The sequence below is a fragment of the Silene latifolia genome, chromosome 5, assembly GCF_048544455.1.
Source record: "Silene latifolia isolate original U9 population chromosome 5, ASM4854445v1, whole genome shotgun sequence".
In the NCBI taxonomy this organism is placed as follows: Eukaryota; Viridiplantae; Streptophyta; class Magnoliopsida; order Caryophyllales; family Caryophyllaceae; genus Silene; species Silene latifolia.
This window is the reverse complement of record NC_133530.1, coordinates 18348465-18370335: the sequence shown is the minus strand read 5'-3', so window position 1 is coordinate 18370335 and position 21871 is coordinate 18348465. Positions and strand designations below refer to the sequence as shown.

The window sequence follows — 21871 nt, the reverse complement described above, 5'->3', positions numbered from 1 at the left end:
TTGAGCTTTCCTATAATGGATGAACATACAAAATCCCAAAGTAGAGATTCTCCAATTAGTAGCACCCAAGACAATCCCTTAATCCCACAAATAAACATGTACTAGATGTTTGTATTGTAGTTTACCTTAAAATCTATTACTAATACTCATATACTACTTCTAGTAATCTTAGTAATTTATATGAACAATTTGAATCAAATACTCATCTTTTTAAAGAATATTAAGGAGAGAGAAGAGAGAATATTCATGAACATTTTGCATGTATATTGAATGGTAGTGTTAGAAAAAGAAAAGAACCAACTCACATCATTTTAATGGAGTGTCACGGTTTTGGATGCCTAAATGGCATCATTTCATTTTCTTTTACTCTTTTCAAAAATAGTAGGTGTGTAAGATGTGTAAGACTAGTAGTAGGTAGGCATCATTATGTTTATTTTATCAAATAAAATAAAACAACCAAAACCCACTAACACACCCTCCATTTTTCGGTCCATGTACTTAAAATGGACTACCATTTTATTTTGTCAATTTGTCATTTGTCACACAATATGTCACATGTAGTATGATACATGTTATTAATTAATTTAATGCATATTTATCACATAAATATCATTTCATGAATTAATTAAATTTCATACAACAAATTGACTAGTGATACTTGATCACATAAATAAAATGGGTCATATAGTTATAATTCACAACTTCTTGTAATTATAATTAACCATTCATTCTTATCTTTATTGTTTCTCAAACAATAAATAATTTTAGCAACAAAGCATTTTATTACTAAAATATAAATCTTATTTAATCCCATTACAATAAGATATCAATATTCTCTCTCACAAATCGAATTGTTCAATTTTAAGGAATTAATTAATCTGTATCGGTATACAACTAATTAACCTTTTCAATTAAGGGAATCGTCCTTTAGGTGTGACCTCAAGGGATCAATCGTCACCACCGTCGCACGACAAGAAATGTCAAACTCTAGCCAACCAATCATTACCGATATGTGTGGACCAGTTGACTATATATATGTAATGTATCATCCCTTTCGTATTCTTGAAATGAGATTTAATAATGATATTTAAATCATGTGATCGCACTATTGTTGAGGACACATTTCCCAACAGGGTCACCTTCCCCTTTGTATGCTATAGGTGGTAACTTCAGCTTAGTCGGCACCGGAGTATCTAGGACGTAGGCGCTGAGGGGTTGCCTGACCACATGTCGGACGACACGCGGCGATCGGCTCCTCGCATTCCTAGTCTGGCTTCTCTCCTCGTAGCGAGAAGGACTCCTCCTCCGACTCTGGCGAGTCGGGCTTCTTCTCCAACTCTGACGAGTTGGGCTTCTCTCGCTCCTCCGGGGTGTGCCTCGTTCGTGCCGCGGCGACGCAGTCTTCTCACGAGTGCGAGAAGGACTTAGGTCCACCACGGCCACTTTGGGCTCCCCCGGTGTCTTGACAGGGTCGGCTTCTCCTAATGCTCCGTTCAAGTTTCTTGGGGTCACATTTTGGGCCCTGGTCTCCTGGACGGTTTCCGCCGCTCTTGTCGGCGTGACAGTGTGAGCCGGCGTACTCCCGATTAGATCTAGGTGTGGGGTAATATCCGTATAAGACCCTTTAAATTTAGGACTATAACGTAAATTTAACATGTGAAATATGGTCATAAACGAAATACAAAACAGAAACGACAAAGATAAAGAATCAACCTCGGGTCCTTTGTAGTGCGGCGTAAAGAACAGAAATCAACAGAGATTTCCTCCTAATCGTTGCACCCAAGACCGTCTGAGACTATGCCCTTGTGCTAGAAATGTTTTCTAATTGACTTGCAATATTGAGAAAGCTCTTGTGAGGTTTTACGATGTGAGATCTAGGAATTTCAGAGAAAGTTGCCCTGAAACCCTAATTGTTTTTCACTAATGATGATTAGGTTTAGCAAGAGGAGAAGCTCTCCTTTTGTTCTCCTAATCTCGGCCAAACCGAGAGGGGCCTTGGGAAGTGGGCTTCCACTTCCTTTTTGAATTAGCTCATGGTCCGGTTCGTAAATCGCTAAAATGTATATGACGCGGTTTTCATTATAAATCGTCATCGGTTATCGGCTATTAAAATATCAACTAATAATACGGGTTAGTTGAATTATTAATACATGTCCGACAAAGACGATATTGTATAATTTATTCAATATACATTAATTAAATATAACCGTTTATATTTAATTTGCGAATTAACCGTTTAATTCGCCTTAGCCCATTTTATTTAATCCGTATTAAATATAATATCTCAACATCACATTTTGACTAATTACTAGTCAAATAACTCGGACTAACTGGTTAGTCAAAATTGGCATCTACATGATCGTATTTTCATCTTGTCACATCTCTCAAACGTATCCTATAGGTGTGACTTTTAGGGACCAGTTGATCACCGCCATCTCGTATGACAATAACGTCAAACTTATCTAGCAAGCCAACCGTTATTGATAAACGTGGATCAATTGATAATAATACCAAAAGTATGCCCTTTGATCCTTTTAGAGATTTATAAGTCCTTGCACTAATTGTTAAGGACACCAACCCCAACAAGCTCCCACTTGTCCGTACAAGTGTATGTGCAATGACGTTATCCGCACTAACCGGAGGACACAAACTCAACAAACTACCACTTGTCCGTACAAGTGTATGTGCGATAACCGATTCTCATATTCATTTAAAATTTCTCCCACTCAATGTAAAACAATTTGCAGATCCGGATCCGCAAAGGTCGTATTTTACAATCGATCTGTATCAAGAGTGGTTTCCCCGACTAGAGAGTAACTTAACCGATAAAACGAATCCGTATCCGAGCATGGCCATGCATTTCGATTCTGACTCCTCCTCGAGTGGCCCCGAGAAAATATCGAGTACCCGATAAAGGCTGAATATTTCCTTCAACTCGACTCCTTCCGATCTAAGCACACATGAAATGACCCGAAAAAATCTACTTGGCCCCCTGTTACGGATGACCGTGAGAAAGAAACCAAAGTCACCCAAAATCTGTCGTAGTCTCAAGAGACAGTCGATAGTCAAAAGAATCGACTCTTAGGATCACCATGGAGGTCCTATCCACGACCGGGCACGGAATGTTATAAAACATTTAGGACTCCACGTCGATGTCACAATGGTGTCCTACGAGATATCCGTATAACTCGCTTCGTGATTGGTCACCAACCGGTTGACTTATGGCTCGTTGAACCCACCATCAACCAACGTCACAAAATAATTGCCGAGTTATCAGCTCATGTGGGCAATTAAGGACTAATAAAATATAATGTTTGTTCGATTCACTTTGTGGTGTTCAAAATTGTCGCACAATTCCACATGAAAAACAAAATATATAAATATCAAAACGATGATGTTGTATAGAGTACAAAAGAGAATGAATCTAATCCATAAAAGAGTACTACAACTTAGGAACACGTTTAATTCCCATGGAATTAACGTGCCCTTCATGCTTATCTTGTCGTAATGGTTTAGTGAGAGGATCTGCTATGTTATCATCTGTAGCAATCTTTTCTATCACTACTTCCTTTTGCTCCACGTAATCTCGGATTAGATGAGCTTTCCGTTGTACATGTCTAGACTTGTTGCTAGACTTTGGCTCCTTAGCTTGGAAGATGGCACCACTATTGTCGCAATAGATGGTGATCGGGTCATTCGAACTAGGCACTACAGATAGCCCATGTAAGAATTGACGCATCCATATCGCTTCCTTTGTAGCTTCGTACGCGGCATAGTACTCGGACTCGTCGTAGAATCTCTTTATAATGTTTGTTTCGAACTCTTCCACTGATCACAGCGCCATTAAGAGTAAAAACGAATCCAGTCTGAGATTTCGAGTCATCACGATCCGTTTGGAAGCTAGCATCTGCGTAACCGGTTGCGCATAGCTTTTGTTCGCCTCCATAAGTCAATGCCCAATCTTTAGTCCTCCGTAGGTACTTAAGAATGTTCTTGACAACCGGCCCAATGTGATTCACCTGGATGCTGTTGGAATCGACTTGTCATACTCAATGCATATGCCACATCCGGACGTGTGCATATCATGGCATACATGATTGATCCTATAGCCGAAGCATAAGGAATCCGTGTCATGCGCTCTTTTTCTTCCGGTGTCTCTGGTGCCTGAGACTTGCTCAAATGCACCCCTGGAGCCATAGGAAGAAACCCCTTCTTGGAGTTAGTCATGCTGAATCTCTCCAGGACTTTGTCTATGTAAGACTCTGATCGAGAGATAACATCCGTCGTGATCTATCTCGATAGATACGGATGCCCAGAATTCTTTGTGCCTCTCCCAGATCTTTCATCCGGAAATGGTTTTTCAACCATACTTTCACCGGAGTTAAGAGAGGTATGTCATTCCCAATCAGGAGTATGTCGTCAACATACAATATTAGGAAGACAATCTTGCTCCCACTCGACTTGATATATAGACATGGTTCCTCGACCGATCGAGTGAATCCATTTTCTTTTATCACTTGGTCGAAGCGATGATTCCAACTCCTCGATGCTTGCTTAAGTCCATAAATGGAACGCTTAAGCTTGCACACTTTCTTAGGATGTTCTGGATCGATGAAACCTTCGGGTTGTACCATGTACAACTCTTCCTCCAAAAAGCCGTTTAAGAAGGCGGTTTTCACGTCCATTTGCCAAATTTCATAGTCATGAAAAGCGGCAATCGCTAAGATAATCCGAATGGAACGCAAAGATGACTACGGGTGCAAAATTTCATCGTAGTGCAAACCTGGCACTTGGGTGAAACCTTTAGCAACTAGTCGTGCTTTGTAGATATCTTGTTGACCTTCCACAGAATGCTTTATCTTGTAAAGCCATTTGCATTGAAGGGGACGAACCTTAGCAGGTAAGTCAACAAGATCCCACACGTTGTTCTCATACATGGAGTCCATCTCGGATTGCATGGCCTCAAGCCATAGCTTTGAGTCAGAACTAGTCATGGCACCTTTATAGGTTGCGGGTTCACTACTCGTTAAGAGTAGAATGTCATCTATGTCATGTTCCTGGACCATACCAATGTATCTGTCCGGAGGAATAGAGACTCTACCCGACCTCCTAGGTTCCTCAGGAATGTTTACCGCAGCCGAGATTGAAGGAATAGATTCCTCCAATGATTGCTCGGTACTTGGTTCTGGAATCTCCGACAGTTCGAAGGTTCTATCACTCTTTGCATTCTCGAGAAATTCCTTCTCTAAGAATGTCGCACTAGCCGCAACAAAAACACGTTGTTCGGTTGGCGAATAGAAGTAATGACCAAGTGTTCCTTTAGGATAACCTATAAAGTATGTCTTGACCGATCGCGGGCCGAGCTTATCCTCGTGTCTCCACTTGACATAAGCCTCGCAGCCCCAAACCCGTATAAAGGACAAGTTAGGGACCGTTCCCTTCCATAGTTCATATGGAGTCTTGTCAACAGCTTTAGACGGACTTCGGTTAAGTATTAGAGCGGCTGACAAAAGAGCATAACCCCACAATGAGTCAGGCAACACAGTGTGACTCATCATGGATCGAACCATATCAAGTAGTGTTCGATTTCTCCGTTCGGACACACCATTCAGCTGAGGTGTTCCAGGTGGAGTTAACTGTAGGGCAATCCCACAGTCCTTTAGGTGTTGATCAAACTCGTGAGAAAGATACTCGCCACCACGATCCGAACGCAGTGTTTTAATCTTTCTACCCAATAGGTTCTGTACCCTATTCTGGTATTCCTTGAATTTCTCAAATGATTCACTTTTGTGCTTCATTAAGTAGACATAGCCATATCTACTTAAATCATCCGTGAAAGTGATGAAATACCTATAGCCTTCTCGTGTGGTGATTGACATAGGACCACATACATCCGTGTGTATGAGCCCTAATAGGTCAGCAGCGCGCATTCCAACACCTTTGAAGGAAATCCGAGTCATCTTACCGATGAGACATGATTCACACGTGCCAAATGATTGAAAATCAAAGGCCGAGATAGCTCCATTTTTGATGAGCTGTTTAACGCGTTTCTCATTAATGTGTCCCATACGGCAGTGCCATAGATACGTTTGATCTTTGTCACCAACCTTTAACTTTTTATTCATTACGTGTAATATTTCGGTTGTCTGATCTAAAACATAAATTCCGTTCATGGAGACTGCCTTGCCATAAATCATATCGTGTAATGAGAAAATGCAAGTATTATTCTCTATTACAAATGAAAATCCAAGTTTGTCAAGTGCGAAACCGAAATAATGTTTTTTGAAAGACTGGGTACATAATAGCGATTATATAAAAATAACTCAAATCCGCTAGGAAGTCGGATCACATATGTTCCCCTTGAGACGGCACCACTCGTGCTCCATTCCCAACAAGCGTGTCCACCTCACCCTTTACGAGGGGTTCGATGTTTCGAGCCCCCGCACATGATTACACGATGATGAAACACAACCAAGATCAAGTACCCAAGTTCCGTAACTTGCGTGGTTAATCTCAATCATATGAATAAAAGTAGAAGAGAAAGAAGACATACCAACAGTTTAACACGACCGCCTTTAAGTCCTCATGATAAACAGACATGTACGCCTCAATGCCCAGTCTTGTGGCAATGATGGCACTCCATGTTTTCATTCTTGCTCTTTGTCGCGCCTGATGAGGTGCTCGACTCACCAGGCCCACTCTTACCTGAACCCGACTTCTTGAACTTCGGTTTACCTACTGCTAGGTTTGCCTGAGCTTTGCCCTTACCTTTCCCTTTGTTTGTCACAACGAGAACATCCTGTTTCAAGCTCTCACCGAACTTCATGTCCTTCTCGCCTGCATTTGCGAGAAGGGAGTGCAGTTCATGGGGACTTTTCTTCAAATCATTCATATAGTAATTCGCTCTAAATTGCGAAAAACCATCGTGGAGTGAGTGAAGCATGCGGTCGATCACAATGTTCTCGCTGATCTTACAATCAAAGGTCTCCAACTTCTCGACATTCTCAATCATGCTGAGAATGTGTGGGCTAACTGGTTGGCCCTTCTGGAGTCTCGCATCAAAGAAGCGAGTGGTATGCTCATAGGTCACGATTCTCGGTGCTTTCGAGAATTCCTTGGTGAGCGTGGTGAAAATCTTGTTTGCACCATGGGCTATGAAGCGTTTCTGCAAATTGGGTTCCATTGCAAAAATGAGTACGTTTTTAATCGCACCCGCTTCCATACAGAAATCATTAAACTTGGTGATTTCAGCAGCTCTAGCCGTGGGACCTGGGTATGTCGGGATGGGCTCTAATAGATATTTGAACTTCCCGTCGCAATGGCAGATTCCGTAATGCCGCCTCCCGATCCGCGAAGTTTGATCCATCATTCTTCGCCGAGTAGACCGATTCATCCGATTCATGAAGATCTGAAGCCAGGACTCACGGTCCAATGTGGCACTTGGCATTGGGTTATCAGTAGAACCAGCCATTTGTTATTAACAGTTTAAAAGTTCGTGATCTACACTGAAAAAGAAAGGAAAACAAGAACGAAATAAGCAACTCAACGAGGTGATTTAAGTCTATTTTAAAATTCATTTTAACGTGTAGACTCTCGCACTTGCATAATTGATCTCCCTCAAGAATGATACAAGTGATCCCAAGACTCAATTTCTGTAAATTGATAAGCCAACTGTTTAGCTAATTCTTCCGTAAGAACTCTTGGTCGATAGATTTCCGTAAATCCTATCTATAGTCCACCATAATCACAGGATCGTACGAGTGACCATAGTGTTGAGATAAAATAGGTCAATCGGTTCCAACTTACCCGACGTAGAAGGGGTCATATTATGCCTACCGACGAAGAAGGGACTTATTGGAGTTTGACCTATAAAGACCGTTCTCAATTTTTGTTTATACGAGGAAGATCCCATCAACTAAATTCTAATTCATATTAAGTGAACGAATAACTAGCGTCTGCGTGAATGAATTAATTTGGGTGATGGCTTAAAAATCGTGTGACATGAGAATGTCAAAGAAAACTAACTCGTGACCTCTATATGTGTCAGTTTTCATGCAATAAATAGGTGGTTTGGTTTTTAGGCGGAATATGATGCATATTATCGTTGCGAAAAATAAATAAAAGAATGCAATACGTAAATAAAATTCCTAGTGTGGCCTATCCTAATAAAAAGAACATAAAACAACTTTGGAATGCACCGTTGGACCCGAGAAGCTTCTCTTGATGTTCCATCTTGATCCATGTAGCGGGAGTGAGCATCCGGTCTCCATCTTTGGTCTTCTCAAAAATTACAATTAAAATTACAAAATATAAACCTATTTACATTCTAATTAAAAACTGTAATTACAAGTGAAAAATCCAAAACGGAGATACAAGATCTCAAAATACAACCAAGACCGTGTTCCATCATTACGGTAACACGTTCTACTAAGGCCACACTAAGTTACAACCGTTTGTAAAATAAATAAATACATAATATAAAGCATTCACGACATTCAAATCAACGATAAAAGAAAATGCATCAACTAAAACAAATTCATTCGTGACATAATTCCGTAATTATGTTAAATTTATCCAAACCACCTTTTAATGATTAAAATTCATGTGATAAAACCGCTTCTATCAATTTAATTTTAATCCATTACAATCCGTTACTTTAAATACGCTTTAAAATAACTTAATGGTACGTGTGTGAACCGTTTCACAATCATAGCGAGTGTACAATATCCGTATAAAGTACATATTGTGGCCAAAAGAAAATTTAAAGCAAAAAGAATAAATTTTCAAAGTCAGTTGAACAAAAATCCCTCGATCCAGGGACACAGTGCTCGATCGAGGAACAAAAGGGCTCGATCGATCGAATCGCTAGTCGATCGAGAGGTTGCCAAACAAAAGTACTCGATCGACAAGATCGAGGTCGATCGAGGGCTTTATCAAGAAATCTGCTCGATCGAGTACGAGGACTTCTCGATCGAGCAGTGGGGTTTTGAAAGTGGTCGATCGAGTACAGCAAGGACTCGATCGAGTAAAAACTAGACAGAAAAACCACTCGATCGATCAAAAACTTGCTCGATCGAGTACAAAAGTTTCTGGAAATGCAAAACCCTCGTGAAAACTCGTTTTGACGAAACAAAACAAACGTAATTTTGATCAAAACGCATAAGAACAATTTTACAACCTGACAAAACTTGACATATTGTTATAATCTCCGTATAAAACAACAATATGCACAAAAACAAATCGAAAATAAGATGAAACAACCGTGTAAAACATGTCACGGTTTCAAAAAAATTTCTGCCGTGTATACAAGGCACGGTTTTTGAGACAAATACAATCGTTTCAAAATCGTTTTATGAAAAATCACAATGAAAATTTACGTGGCCTCGCTCTGATACCACTTGTGGGGTAATATCCGTATAAGACCCTTTAAATTTAGGACTATAACGTAAATTTAACATGTGAAATATGGTCATAAACGAAATACAAAACAGAAACGACAAAGATAAAGAATCAACCTCGGGTCCTTTGTAGTGCGGCGTAAAGAACAGAAATCAACAGAGATTTCCTCCTAATCGTTGCACCCAAGACCGTCTGAGACTATGCCCTTGTGCTAGAAATGTTTTCTAATTGACTTGCAATATTGAGAAAGCTCTTGTGAGGTTTTACGATGTGAGATCTAGGAATTTCAGAGAAAGTTGCCCTGAAACCCTAATTGTTTTTCACTAATGATGATTAGGTTTAGCAAGAGGAGAAGCTCTCCTTTTGTTCTCCTAATCTCGGCCAAACCGAGAGGGGCCTTGGGAAGTGGGCTTCCACTTCCTTTTGAATTAGCTCATGGTCCTGGTTCGTAATCGCTAAAATGTATATGACGCGGTTTTCATTATAAATCGTCATCGGTTATCGGCTATTAAAATATCAACTAATAATACGGGTTAGTTGAATTATTAATACATGTCCGACAAAGACGATATTGTATAATTTATTCAATATACATTAATTAAATATAACCGTTTATATTTAATTTGCGAATTAACCGTTTAATTCGCCTTAGCCCATTTTATTTAATCCGTATTAAATATAATATCTCAACATCACATTTTGACTAATTACTAGTCAAATAACTCGACTAATCAAGTTAGTCAAAATTGGCATCTACATGATCGTATTTTCATCTTGTCACATCTCTCAAACGTATCCTATAGGTGTGACTTTTAGGGACCAGTTGATCACCGCCATCTGTATGACAATAACGTCAAACTTATCTAGCAAGCCAACCGTTATTGATAAACGTGGATCAACTGATAATAATACCAAAAGTATGCCCTTTGATCCTTTTAGAGATTTATAAGTCCTTGCACTAACTGTTAAGGACACCAATCCCAACACTAGGAGCATCTTCAGTTTTGCTACGTCAACCACATGTCCCATGATGGTGACCTGGTCGGCAGGCAGCGGAGTGTCCGGTATTATTGGCATCCCGTACTCCGGTTGAATCACTTGACCGGCGGAGGGTTGCACAACTCCAGATTTGTGGACGGTATCATCTTGGTAGAATTCGGTTTCATCGGTCACGAATGCCTCTTGTTCTTTCGACATCTTCTTGGCTTTGGGGGTGGGTTTTTTGTGCGTATATATTTTTTTTTTTTTGTTTGGGAATGAATGTGACTAGCTTCTAGTGTCTTTCTCCACAGACGGCGCCAATTGTTCCGGGTATAATTCCAGAGCAAGTATTGTTACCACCCGTGGCTCGTAGAATGATGTCTTGAGTTGGATTCCTCACGTCTCTATCATTCCTCTCGGCCTCTCCTGCAACAATGAACGAACTGAGGGCTTGGCTTTGTGCCAAGCGTACTCACTCCGACGCTCAAGTCAGTGAACTTAGTGGGATAAGTTGTTGTTACTCGGCTAAGGATATATTGTAGAGAGATAAGGAAGATATTACCAGATGAATAGTGATTCTTAGGTTAATTTGTGGATCCTTTCCTCAATGAAGGTTGAGGAGTATTTATAGACTTTCACCTTTTGTCACGTAGTGGCCAAGTGTCTAGCAGGTGGAAAGACCGTTCTACCCTCGGCCGTTGGACCCATGGCAGGCCGGCCGAGAGTCTTGGATATGAGTACGCGGATATGTGTCCCGGCTGATCGGTTGCAAAGCCGAGACCCGGACAGCCGACGGGGTCGTGATCGGCTAAGCTGTCTGAGTCGTTGACTTGTTGTGGATATCCTCGACTTGCTCAATATGTTGACTTCTCAATCGATGCGAATATCGCCCCATAAAAAGAATTATATAAAATTATACCATAAAGCTAATAATTTCAATTTATAAATTCTCTCAATTTTTGTTGTTATGAAAGTAATCAATACCATTTATAGTTTTGTTTATACATAGTATTAAAATATTATAGTTTAGTATAGTGAAAATTATATAATTTGATTAAAAGATTATTTTAATGAAAAGAATTATATAATAAAATACATTATAATTATTAATTTTTTTATTTAGTGAATACAATTAAATTATCAAAAATTTCTTTATTTTAAAAATGCTTTTTGGAGGGAAAAAATGTGAATTCACCTATACTTTTACTCCGTGGTAGATAGGGGATGAGTGGATGGACCCAAGTAGACTTGACCCCGACATGGACGGTAACCGACCCAAACTCATTATTATCTCGATACAACCTGAACTCGTTATAATCCAACCCATCACCTACCCGACTGGCCCATCGTTAATATATGAAGTTTCTTTGAGTCCGTCTACAACATGGACTGCGGAAATATATCCACAAGATATTGCAAATTGGAGATGTACACTTGTGACTTAACCATACGAACAAGAGTCCTTATCACGCTTATCTTGTGACGACTACAACCACATAAACATACATAAATCAAATTCTTTAGGTTGAACAAAATCAATAACCCAAAAAAAAAAAAATGAGTAAAGAAACAAGGCAAGGATCTTTGAAGCAGGGAGCAATAGTGATTGCAGCTTTAGCCTTTGGTTGGCTAACAATTGAGATAGCTTTCAAGCCATTGCTAGATAAGGCTCGTGCTGCGATGTCTAAATCTGACCCGACCCGTGACCCGGATGATGTTGATGCTGCTAAGGGTGAGGCCGAAGCCGGTGTTGATGATGAAGCTGCAGCTGCTGCTGACGATTAGAATTGGTTTTAGTTGTTATTAGGGTTTAATGGTTTATTATCCTACTGCTTTTTTCTGTGTTAATGGAACAAATAATTATGTGTATTGTTGTTAATTGAGCTGTTTGGAATTTGGATTAATGGATTTGTTCAATTGCTTTATTTCTGTTAATTTCAATTGGGATATTTGAGAATGTAATTGGGATTTGGGATTAACTTTCAATTGCAATTTGCAAAGGGCAATAATTTCGTTGAGAGTTTTGACTATGAGAAATCAAGTCCTATCAAAGTGCTTTGTGGAAGACTAATGGTGCAAACATACCAAACCCATTATGAGGTTGACTTTAACAAGCCAGCCAAGTAATCAATAATTAGATACTCCGTATATTTTTTAAGGAACTTGGATAGTCAATTTTGCCATTAATTTCTATACAAAAAGATACTCGTATAATGTTCACATAGATACGTTCATCAAAATATCTATTTTAATATTTCTTTGTTGAAAGGGTGATCATTACTGTGAGAAATATGTAGCAATATCTAATTTTAATATTTCTTTGTTGAAAGGGTGATAATTACCGTATGAGAAATATGTAGCCATATAGGTTAATAGCAGGGCCGGCTATTAGCCCGTGCGGTCCGTGCCGTCGCACAGGGCCCCCGATTTCTGGGGGCCCAATGAAGAGAGGTTAACGTTAAAAGTAAATTGATGCGCTATAATATATGGTTAAACATAGCAGCACAATTGGTTGAGATCGACTTGAGAACATTGTGTTTTTGTGTATTTCTTTTCACCTTCCTTCAGCGCACCTGGGTTCGATTCCTCATAGCAACATTTTGCGCTTTCATTTATGACATAGTCTATAGTTTTGTACTTTTGTTTATTTTACACCTTTTTAGTCCTTAACATTCAGTCATTGCTAATCAATACGGAGTATTTATTTCCCTTTCTTTTATAATTATTTTTAGTCGATGCGCAAAGTGTGCCTTTTACATTATTAATTAACAAAAAAAAAATCATTTATTCATGTAGGATAGTATAAAAAAACAATTAAAAAGGCTACTCTCTAGAAAAAATTCTCCTAATAAAATACTTTGTAGCATCAAATTATAAGTAGCAAGATGTAAATGTAGTGATATTTGGGGGCCTACTTTCAAAATTTCGCACAGGGCCCCCGAAATCTCGGAGACGGCCCTGGTTAATAGGTATGTCTGGTGTATTCCATTATATACATTAATATTTTAGTTAAGTTTTACTCCTTCCATTCAACTCCACTTTACATGTATTCCATTTTCGTCTATTCAACTCCACTTTATAGGTTTTCTTATTTGGCTAAAAAAATGACAATTCTATCCTTAATGAAAATCTTTATTTACAAAAAATGTCACCCAAACATCACACTAACCCACCATAAAACCCACCTTTTATGTTTTTTTAATATTTTGAACCTCTTCTTTCTCTTTTCCCATGTACTTTTAATACTTTTTTAATCCGCTCCTTAATATCCGTGTAAAAACCAAAGTTGTAAAGTGGAGTTGAATGGAGTGAGTATTTTACAAGTTATGGAAAGTGCTCTCACTTACACTTAAATTGGTCCTATTATGAACCATCTCATCCCCTCCCGTCCTTTGATGATTGAACCCATCCTATCCGGCCTTCTAATAAGCGAATGTGCACCAAACATTCCAGTTCACTTCAGTTTCATTCAGTTCAATTCATTTTAGTTTCATCTAGTTCAGTCTGGTTATTCTCTTTACAACTTAATTCTTATTTCAGTTCAATTCAATTCCATTAAGTTCAGTTCAGACAGTTTCAATCCAAAAAAAACAAGGCCTAAGCCCGCTTCCTTGCCCGTTTGACTATTGGTCGAAAATTCAATTTTAACATAGCCTATCCAACTCAAACTCGCATTAATCAACTCTACTTATTAATTTTTACTATCCATATTCTTATTTATAGACTCCGATAATAGAAATAGAAGCTGCTACAACGTCTATTTTATCAACATCGAATGGAATATCATTGGAGAGACTAAAATACATGTAATTTAATCCTAGTTTTCCTACTTGTACTACAAAAAAGTCTCGAGGTAAGTGAAAGGAGACGAAGGAACATAACCGTTGTCAGTTGGTGAGGACCCATTTTTGTTAAAATCTAACAATACCAACAACCGCAAACCGTCGGTGGAGCTAATTATGGCCTGCTTTGCTATACGTATGTCCCCCACGTGATAACAACATATTCATATGTTGACAATGTTTTTTCTGATTTTTTAGGCCCACTTAAAATGGACTTTCCCTGCCAAGTCCATCACCAGGTCCAAGCTCACTTCTAATAAACCACAAATTAAATACGAAGAAATTTCAACCAACTTAACTTAGTAAAATTTATAAAAGGTGATATTCATGATTTAGTTTCAAATTCCGTCAAAACTTATGTAAGTTTCACTAAGTACCAATGGGGTTAGATAAAGTGGTGCAGGAGTCGGATTCGATGGCTCTGATTACCATGTTGAAGTACAAGAGTTTTCCTGCAATTTTTCATTATTCAACGGGGATAGCTGGTCTCGTTAGACTAACCAACTAAAAAATAAAGTGTTAGGGTGCAAACCCTTGTCCCACATCGATAGAATAAAGATGGAAGATCATCTTTATAAGTGTCCAGAAAATATAATAGTACGAGGCCTTTTGGGAAGGAGCCCAAGAGCAAATCCGTGAGGGCTTGGCCCAAAGCGGACAATATCGTACTATTATGAGTTGTGGACACAGATGCAGCAGATGCCCAACATGAGATATTTACGCTTCCGCACAACAGAAAGATAGAGGATCATAATATGTATGTGACCGTCTGCAAGGGTGGAGTATAATGGTTTAAATATTGAGTGAAATTTTCAAGGGACTCGGGTTCAAGCCTCTCCAAGAGCAATTTATATGTGGAGTGTTGATGCTATGAGGTTATGATTTCTAGACTTCAAGAGTGGTACTCTTGGGTGACTTATCTATTGTACGTGGTTCGCAGGCTATCACGTATATTCATGGGTTTACCTAGTATGTACCAAAGATAGCGGTTGTGGGGCCCGTCACCCAAAAAAATGTATGTGACCTATCATTCTTCACTTCTTTGTATCTAACCTAAAACAATTGGGCTAAAAAATGTATGTGACCTATCGTTCTTCACTAAAGATAGCGGCTGCGGGATCGTCACCCTAAAAAATGAAGTTTGAAAACGTTGACACGGAAATCAGGCCCTCAAAACAGCGAGTATCATTTGAAGAGCAAAGAATAAACAACAAATTCAAAGTTTAATAACAGTCAAATACAAGAAATGCCGAGAAAAAGGTTGATTATTGCTTCCACTAATCATGATTCATGAAGCTACTTTTACTCGCCCAAGTTATTCACTTTCTTACATGATTACCATAAAGTTCTTGTTTTCTAATTGAACCAATTCTTTGTTTTTCCGTTGTTCTTGATTTTTGAGTAAGCGATTTGATTTCAATATACAATTGCCAGGGAAAAATTTATGAAACTTGTGCCATGATAATTTTAAAATAATTAACATAGCCACATAGGAGCTACATATACAAAATGGACACAATTTTGTAAGAGTTATTTGGTGAGATTATGTTTTCCAAACTTCGTCCATGTGATTATGTTAAGGTGATTGACATGTAACAAGCATGTAGTGTATTTTTTTTTTTTTTGTCTAAACCATCCGGTAATCCGAAATTCCGAACCACATTGGGTCGACTAATCCGGATTTCGGGGCGTGTCCAAGGATTACGGTATTTAAACCCCTCTCAATCGCAGTTGTGGGGGATCGATCCGCAGACCTCCCTACCAAGCGCAGTCTCATGCTACCACTGCGCCAATCAACGATTGGTTGCATGTAGTGTATTGTAACGCGTATATTTGAGGGATTATCCAATATGTATTTAATAAATAGAATACGGTTGCGCGTTGTAAAGAAACTGGGGACTAATAATGTATTCCCTTTTGCTTAGGTTATGTGGCAAGTACTAAGAATTGACAATTTGACATAACATAAGCCACAAAATCTATTGCGCCAGACTAGAATTTGATGGTATTACTATCTACGGAGTATGAGTCTATGAGCACGAAATATTGTGTTCTTGTCGAACTTAAAAACTAACTAAATGCAATAGTGTAAACACTGTGAACTAAGTATAATAACAAGAAGGTCGAGTTTTCACTATCAAATGGTGCTAAGCTTTGTATTACTTTGTACTCCGTATATCTTAGTACAATTAGTCTTGCTGAAGACGGGTCGGAGCAAGTGACAGATAATACTACTCACAAAACGAATAGGGGGACAAGGTGGGGCACCCCCATGTGCTTCCCTCTCTTCTCTATTTGGGTCATTTGTGAGGAAAAATGGTATCCGTCACTCCAAAGTAACGGATACGTGCCGTCACAAATGAGATTTTGTGATCTTAGTAATCTCATTCTATCTCTCATTATGCATAGTGAATAGAATTACTTATAACCGTGTTATCTTAAGACCTCTTCATCACAACCTCATTTTATTTTCATATCTATTTTAAGTGGTTGTGTCATTGTGTGGGATTGTGAATGTTGTAAGTTAACTATCTCTTAAGCAGAAATTAATGCGTAATGAAATACAATAATCTCGCTACTGCTATCACTAATTTTAGCATTAACAAGATTGATTAGTACATTAGATACATCAGATCAACAGGAATACCGTATCTAATTAACCTGAGCAGGAAGCAGGGCAGCGCAAAAAGTGAAAGCCCCATAAAATATTTGATTGAAATCCGCGTTATGTTTAAACTTTAAAGGCATTAATGTTGTAGTAGTACACTAGTACGCTTCACCTAATTTCTTTTGTAGATTTGGTAGCCTTGATTTATGTTAGTGAGATGCCATTTAGCACGTGACTTGTTTCACTTCTACGAGTAGAATTAGGGATGTCAATGGATCGGGTTCGGGTCGGGTGAAGCCTCATCCGTCATCCATCCGTCTTTTCAAAATCTCATCCAACCCGTCCGTCATCCGTGAAACATATCATCCGTCATCCATCCATCCATCATCCATGGATGAAACGGGTGGATCGGGTGATAAACGGGTGTTGTGCATTTATAATTTCAAGTTTAAAAAAATGATGTTTTTTTTTTCTCTACAAAAATAAAGTTAGATAATTAATTTAGTTTAACTTTCTAGTGGGTAGGCTTACAAAATATTTATATTGAGAGTAGAAATATATGAAAATTTAAATATTTTATATCTTAATAATGTGTTATATGTAAAAAAAATTAAATAAAAAATAATAAAATCGGGTGATGGATGGATGGCGGGTGGATGGCGGGTGGAATTTCTTCATCCAACCCATCCGTCATCCACATCCGTTTCATCCGTCATCCATCCATCATCCATTTAAATCGGGTTTTCATCCATCTTTTAGGATCGGGTGGATCGGGTTTTGATGGATGCGGGTGAAATTGACATCCCTAAGTAGAATCCAATCCCTTTCTTTCGATTTTAATCACCTCCTTTTTTGGCTTTTAATTTAAAAAAACTTGTTGATTGTTTACAAAGCTATTCTCTTTTCCTTATTTGGGATCTTTATTGAGTATTTTTGTTGCATCGAATCATTTTTTAATCGTCTTTTATGTTACGCTTTGTTTTTTTGTGCTGAATGGAACTGAGTTGCACTCAAATGAGCTGAATTGAATCAAAATTTGGTGACATAAGCTGAACTAAAGTGAGATGAGTTGACTGGAACATAAATGGATTGAAGTAAGCTGAATGAGAGCTGAAATTAAGCCGAAAAAAATAAAGTCTTATTCTGACTTAGATATAAATTTTGGAGATGGCTATATGAATCGGTGGTGTTAAGATTTGAACTCGGTGTAGACGGAAATCTCGAGTTGAATTGAACGTGTGATAATATAAGGAAAACAAGAATAAAGTTTGAAAATTTTAACTAAATACATTAAAATTTTCATTCTCTAACAAAGACAAACGACTCTTGCTAACCCTCCTCTATCTTCACTACTAACCACATGGGTCGCACTTCACATGAATAAAGTTTTAGACACAAAGACCTTGTCCTATTATGTGTTGGGTATGAAAGTCGTATTGATATCCTATTCTTTGTTGTGATCATGTTAATATAGTGCGATTCTAAAATTAAAGAGCAGAAGAAACACAATTCTGAATGAAAAATAGCATCATACATATTTGTTTTCACCAAAATAAAGTTATGAAATAACTTCTATCTAAAGGATGTTTGTAAGACAAATTGTGAACTTTTCTTGGTTTAATCTAAAAAGGTTGTCCCAAGTAATGTCTTTGATTAACTTATGTTAGTAGAATATTAAAATGTACATAGTTAAATTTTAGTTATTTTGACAATAAAAGTTGCAAGTAATAAAAAATGCTAGAAGTTTCAATCTTTCTTTTGTGTAAAGTTTCTCAACCACCACCACCACCACTATACTAATATCTACTTTTGGGCTAGCTAATTAATGGAATTATGTCATTATCATAGCTACCTAGGACCATTATACAACATATAAACAAATTATTTTACATAATGCACCAAATATAGTGAACAAAGTCATGACTAGTTGTTAATTGCTACATTTCATTTTAAACTATCCACTTTGGGTAAACTATTTTCGAATTAGTAATTAGTAATTCAATTTTTAGCAAACATGTCTTTACGGCTCACCTTACTATTTAAAACACCCCGTATTACCAAAAAAAAAATAAAAAAAAAGTCACACAACACTAGTCATTACACATATTATTTGCTCACTTTTTGTAGTAGTTTATTATTGTTCTTATAATTTGTGTAATGACTTTGAAATGGATCGGATCGGAAAAAATTCCGGTCCAAGACGGGACCGGAAAGCCGGAATTAACATACCAACTTTTTCAAATTCTGGTTCAAAAATATGGTCCATAGGATCGGATCGGGACAGATTAAGTAGATTTTAAAAATAAAAAATCAAATAACAATAATTCCCGTATTTTCGGTCTGGGGTTGAAAAAAACCAGGCCCGAACCAAAAACCGGAATCTTTAAAAAAATTTGGTCTGGAGACCAGGCTGGGATTTTTAAATCCGATCCCAAACCGATAGATTCAAATTCGGACAGGTCAATTTTCCCGATCCGGACCGAATTTTACACACCCCTATTTCTAAGTGGGCTCCAATTCATTACCTAATAAACCAATGGACACAAATCACAATGACCCATCTATATCTAAGCAACAAATCTTGAACTACCCACATTAAAGAAACAACCTAATACCAAAAAGAAAACACTCCACACCACCATTTACTCCATGAGTTACTCCATTAGCTAATATTTCTAGTGGCTTCACACGTAAATAACTCTCAACTTCAATCCCACTTTCTTCCTAACTTCACACTCACACTCTACTCTCATTTACACTACCTCACTCTATACAACTACTCCACTAAATCTCTCCTTCCCTTCACATTTCTCTCATTTCCTTCCCTCACTCACTTTCCCCAAATACACATTCCACAATGCCAAACCAATCTTTACTCTTAGGAGCATTGCTCCTTCTCGGTTTCCTCTCCGTCACTCCGACACACACCCGTGCCCATAACATAACTAAAATACTCGCCGCTTTCCCTCAATACTCCACTTTTAACCACTACCTCACCTTAACCCATCTCGCGTCCGAAATCAACACTCGTCAAACAATCACCGTCATGGCGGTTGACAATCCCGCCATGAACACCCTTTTAGCGAAACACCTATCAATCTACGCGATGAAAAACGTTCTTTCCCTCCACATTCTCCTCGACTACTTCGGAGCGAAGAAGCTTCATCAAATAACCGATGGTACCGCCCTTGCGGCGACAATGTACCAAGCTACCGGGTCCGCCCCGGGTACAGCCGGTTTTGTCAACATTACCGACGTTAAAGGCGGTAAAGTTGGGTTCGCGTCTCAGGATACCGCCGATGAAGGCGGTCACCTAGACGCGACCTTTGTCAAATCCGTCAAGGAAATCCCATACAACCTGTCAGTCATACAAATTAGCCACGTGTTAAACTCACCAGAAGCCGAGGCACCAACCCCGGCCCCACAAGTGTCAAATATTACCCAAATTATGTCATCTCATGGTTGTAAAAACTTTGCTGACACATTATCCACGGTTTCCGAGGCGATAACTACCTATATCACTAACCTCGAGGGTGGTTTAACCGTTTTTTGTCCTATGGATGACGCGTTTAAAAACTTTTTACCTAAATTTAAAAATTTAACCGCGGATCAAAAAACGTCTCTACTCCTTTTCCATGCAACTCCGGTTTATAATTCCAAATCGATGCTTCGCTCCAACAACGGCGAGATGAACACTCTCGCCACTGACGGAGCGAAGAAATTCGATTTTACAATCCAAAATGACGGTGAGGATATCACAATTAAAACCAAGCTCACCGTCGCTAAGCTCATGTCGACGCTTATTGACGAGCAGCCGGTTGCGATTTATTCCATTAACAAGGTTTTAATGCCGAAGGAAATTTTCAAGGGGAAGTTAGCTCCGGCACCGGTGCCGGAGCCGGCACCAGCGCCGACGAAGTCAAAGAAGAAGCATCATCATGCTTCACCACCGGCGCCGCCGAGTGATGACGTGGATAGTTCGCCGGCGGATTCTCCGGCGGACGGGCCGGCGGCGGATGATAGCAGTGATAGTAGTAACGGAGGAGAAAGGGTTACGGAGGGTTTAAAGAAGTTAATTATGTCGGTGGGGTTATTGATGGTAATTATGTTGTAATAATAAATTAATAATTTGAGGGAAAAGGTATGAAACGATGTCGTTTGAAGTGGTTATAGGATTAAGTTTTGTGTTTTGAGTTTTTTTTTTTTTTTTGGTTTGTTTGGGTTTGGTAATTTGTAATGTGGTGGACCGGTGGTGGTGTTGGGTAAACATTTATTCTTGGAAGGTAAATGTAATTTTTATTATTTATTTGAGAGTAAATGTTTTAGGGGGTTGATTTATATCGACGACGTTTTAGTAAATATCGACGACGTTTTTCAAAAAAAAGACGACAACTACCCTTCTACTCTTCCAACATTTTATCTCTCTAAAACATTTCCTCTCAAATTCAACTAAAAATCAACTAAATTAAAAAAAAAAAAAAAAAACAACAACAATTAACAACATGACTAATCCCGAATCACTGGTACTTAAACAACTTAATCGCTTCATTATTTGGTTAATTTTTTTTTTTTGCGTTCGATAATTGATTTACGTCACGTATTAACTTAGTAATAGCAAACATTGCGATTTTCTGCGTATATCTGAAATTTGTCCCTCGAAAGTTGAACCATGGACCAAAGTTGAAAACCAACGTTCAGCCCATGGTCCAAACGTTGGAAATGAACATTCACCATGGTCCAAACAATGGAAATCCACGTTCACCACGGACCAAACGTTGGATTTCCACGTTTGGCCACGGAGGAATTTTTTTTTTTTTTTTTTTTTTTTTTTTTTTTTTTTTTTTTTAAAAAAAAAAATTAACCATGGGCAAACGACCAAACCCAACGTTTGTCCATGGGCAAACGGCCAAAACCATCGTTCCTCCATGGCCGAACGTCCAAAATTCATGTTTCACCATAGATTTTTTGTTGAGTGTTGGTGGTGGTGGTGTGCGGCGGCGGCAGGGCAAAAAAGATGATGGTGTGGTGGTGTAGTGTTGGG

General features: G+C 38.6%; 3 protein-coding genes across 3 annotated transcripts in view; 2 read left to right on the top strand and 1 right to left on the bottom strand.

Annotated features, from left to right (window-relative positions):
- LOC141656940 (uncharacterized) overlaps window positions 1–21871 on the bottom strand; it is a 362888-nt gene that overhangs the window by 92714 nt on the left and 248303 nt on the right. The window lies entirely within an intron of this gene.
- LOC141655956 (outer envelope membrane protein 7-like) lies at window positions 11831–12259 on the top strand. Its single transcript, XM_074462936.1, has one exon. It carries the CDS (start codon window positions 11938–11940, stop codon window positions 12163–12165), a length of 228 nt encoding a protein of 75 aa, XP_074319037.1. The 5' UTR covers window positions 11831–11937; the 3' UTR covers window positions 12166–12259.
- On the top strand, window positions 19434–21155 carry LOC141656937 (fasciclin-like arabinogalactan protein 1). The gene has a single exon (XM_074464027.1). It carries the CDS (start codon window positions 19688–19690, stop codon window positions 20942–20944), a length of 1257 nt encoding a protein of 418 aa, XP_074320128.1. The 5' UTR covers window positions 19434–19687; the 3' UTR covers window positions 20945–21155.

Excerpts from the sequence above, each read along its gene's own strand:
- LOC141655956 (XM_074462936.1), top strand. The coding sequence starts at position 11,938 with ATGAGTAAAGAAACAAGGCAAGGATCTTTGAAGCAGGGAGCAATAGTG.
- LOC141656937 (XM_074464027.1), top strand. The coding sequence starts at position 19,688 with ATGCCAAACCAATCTTTACTCTTAGGAGCATTGCTCCTTCTCGGTTTC.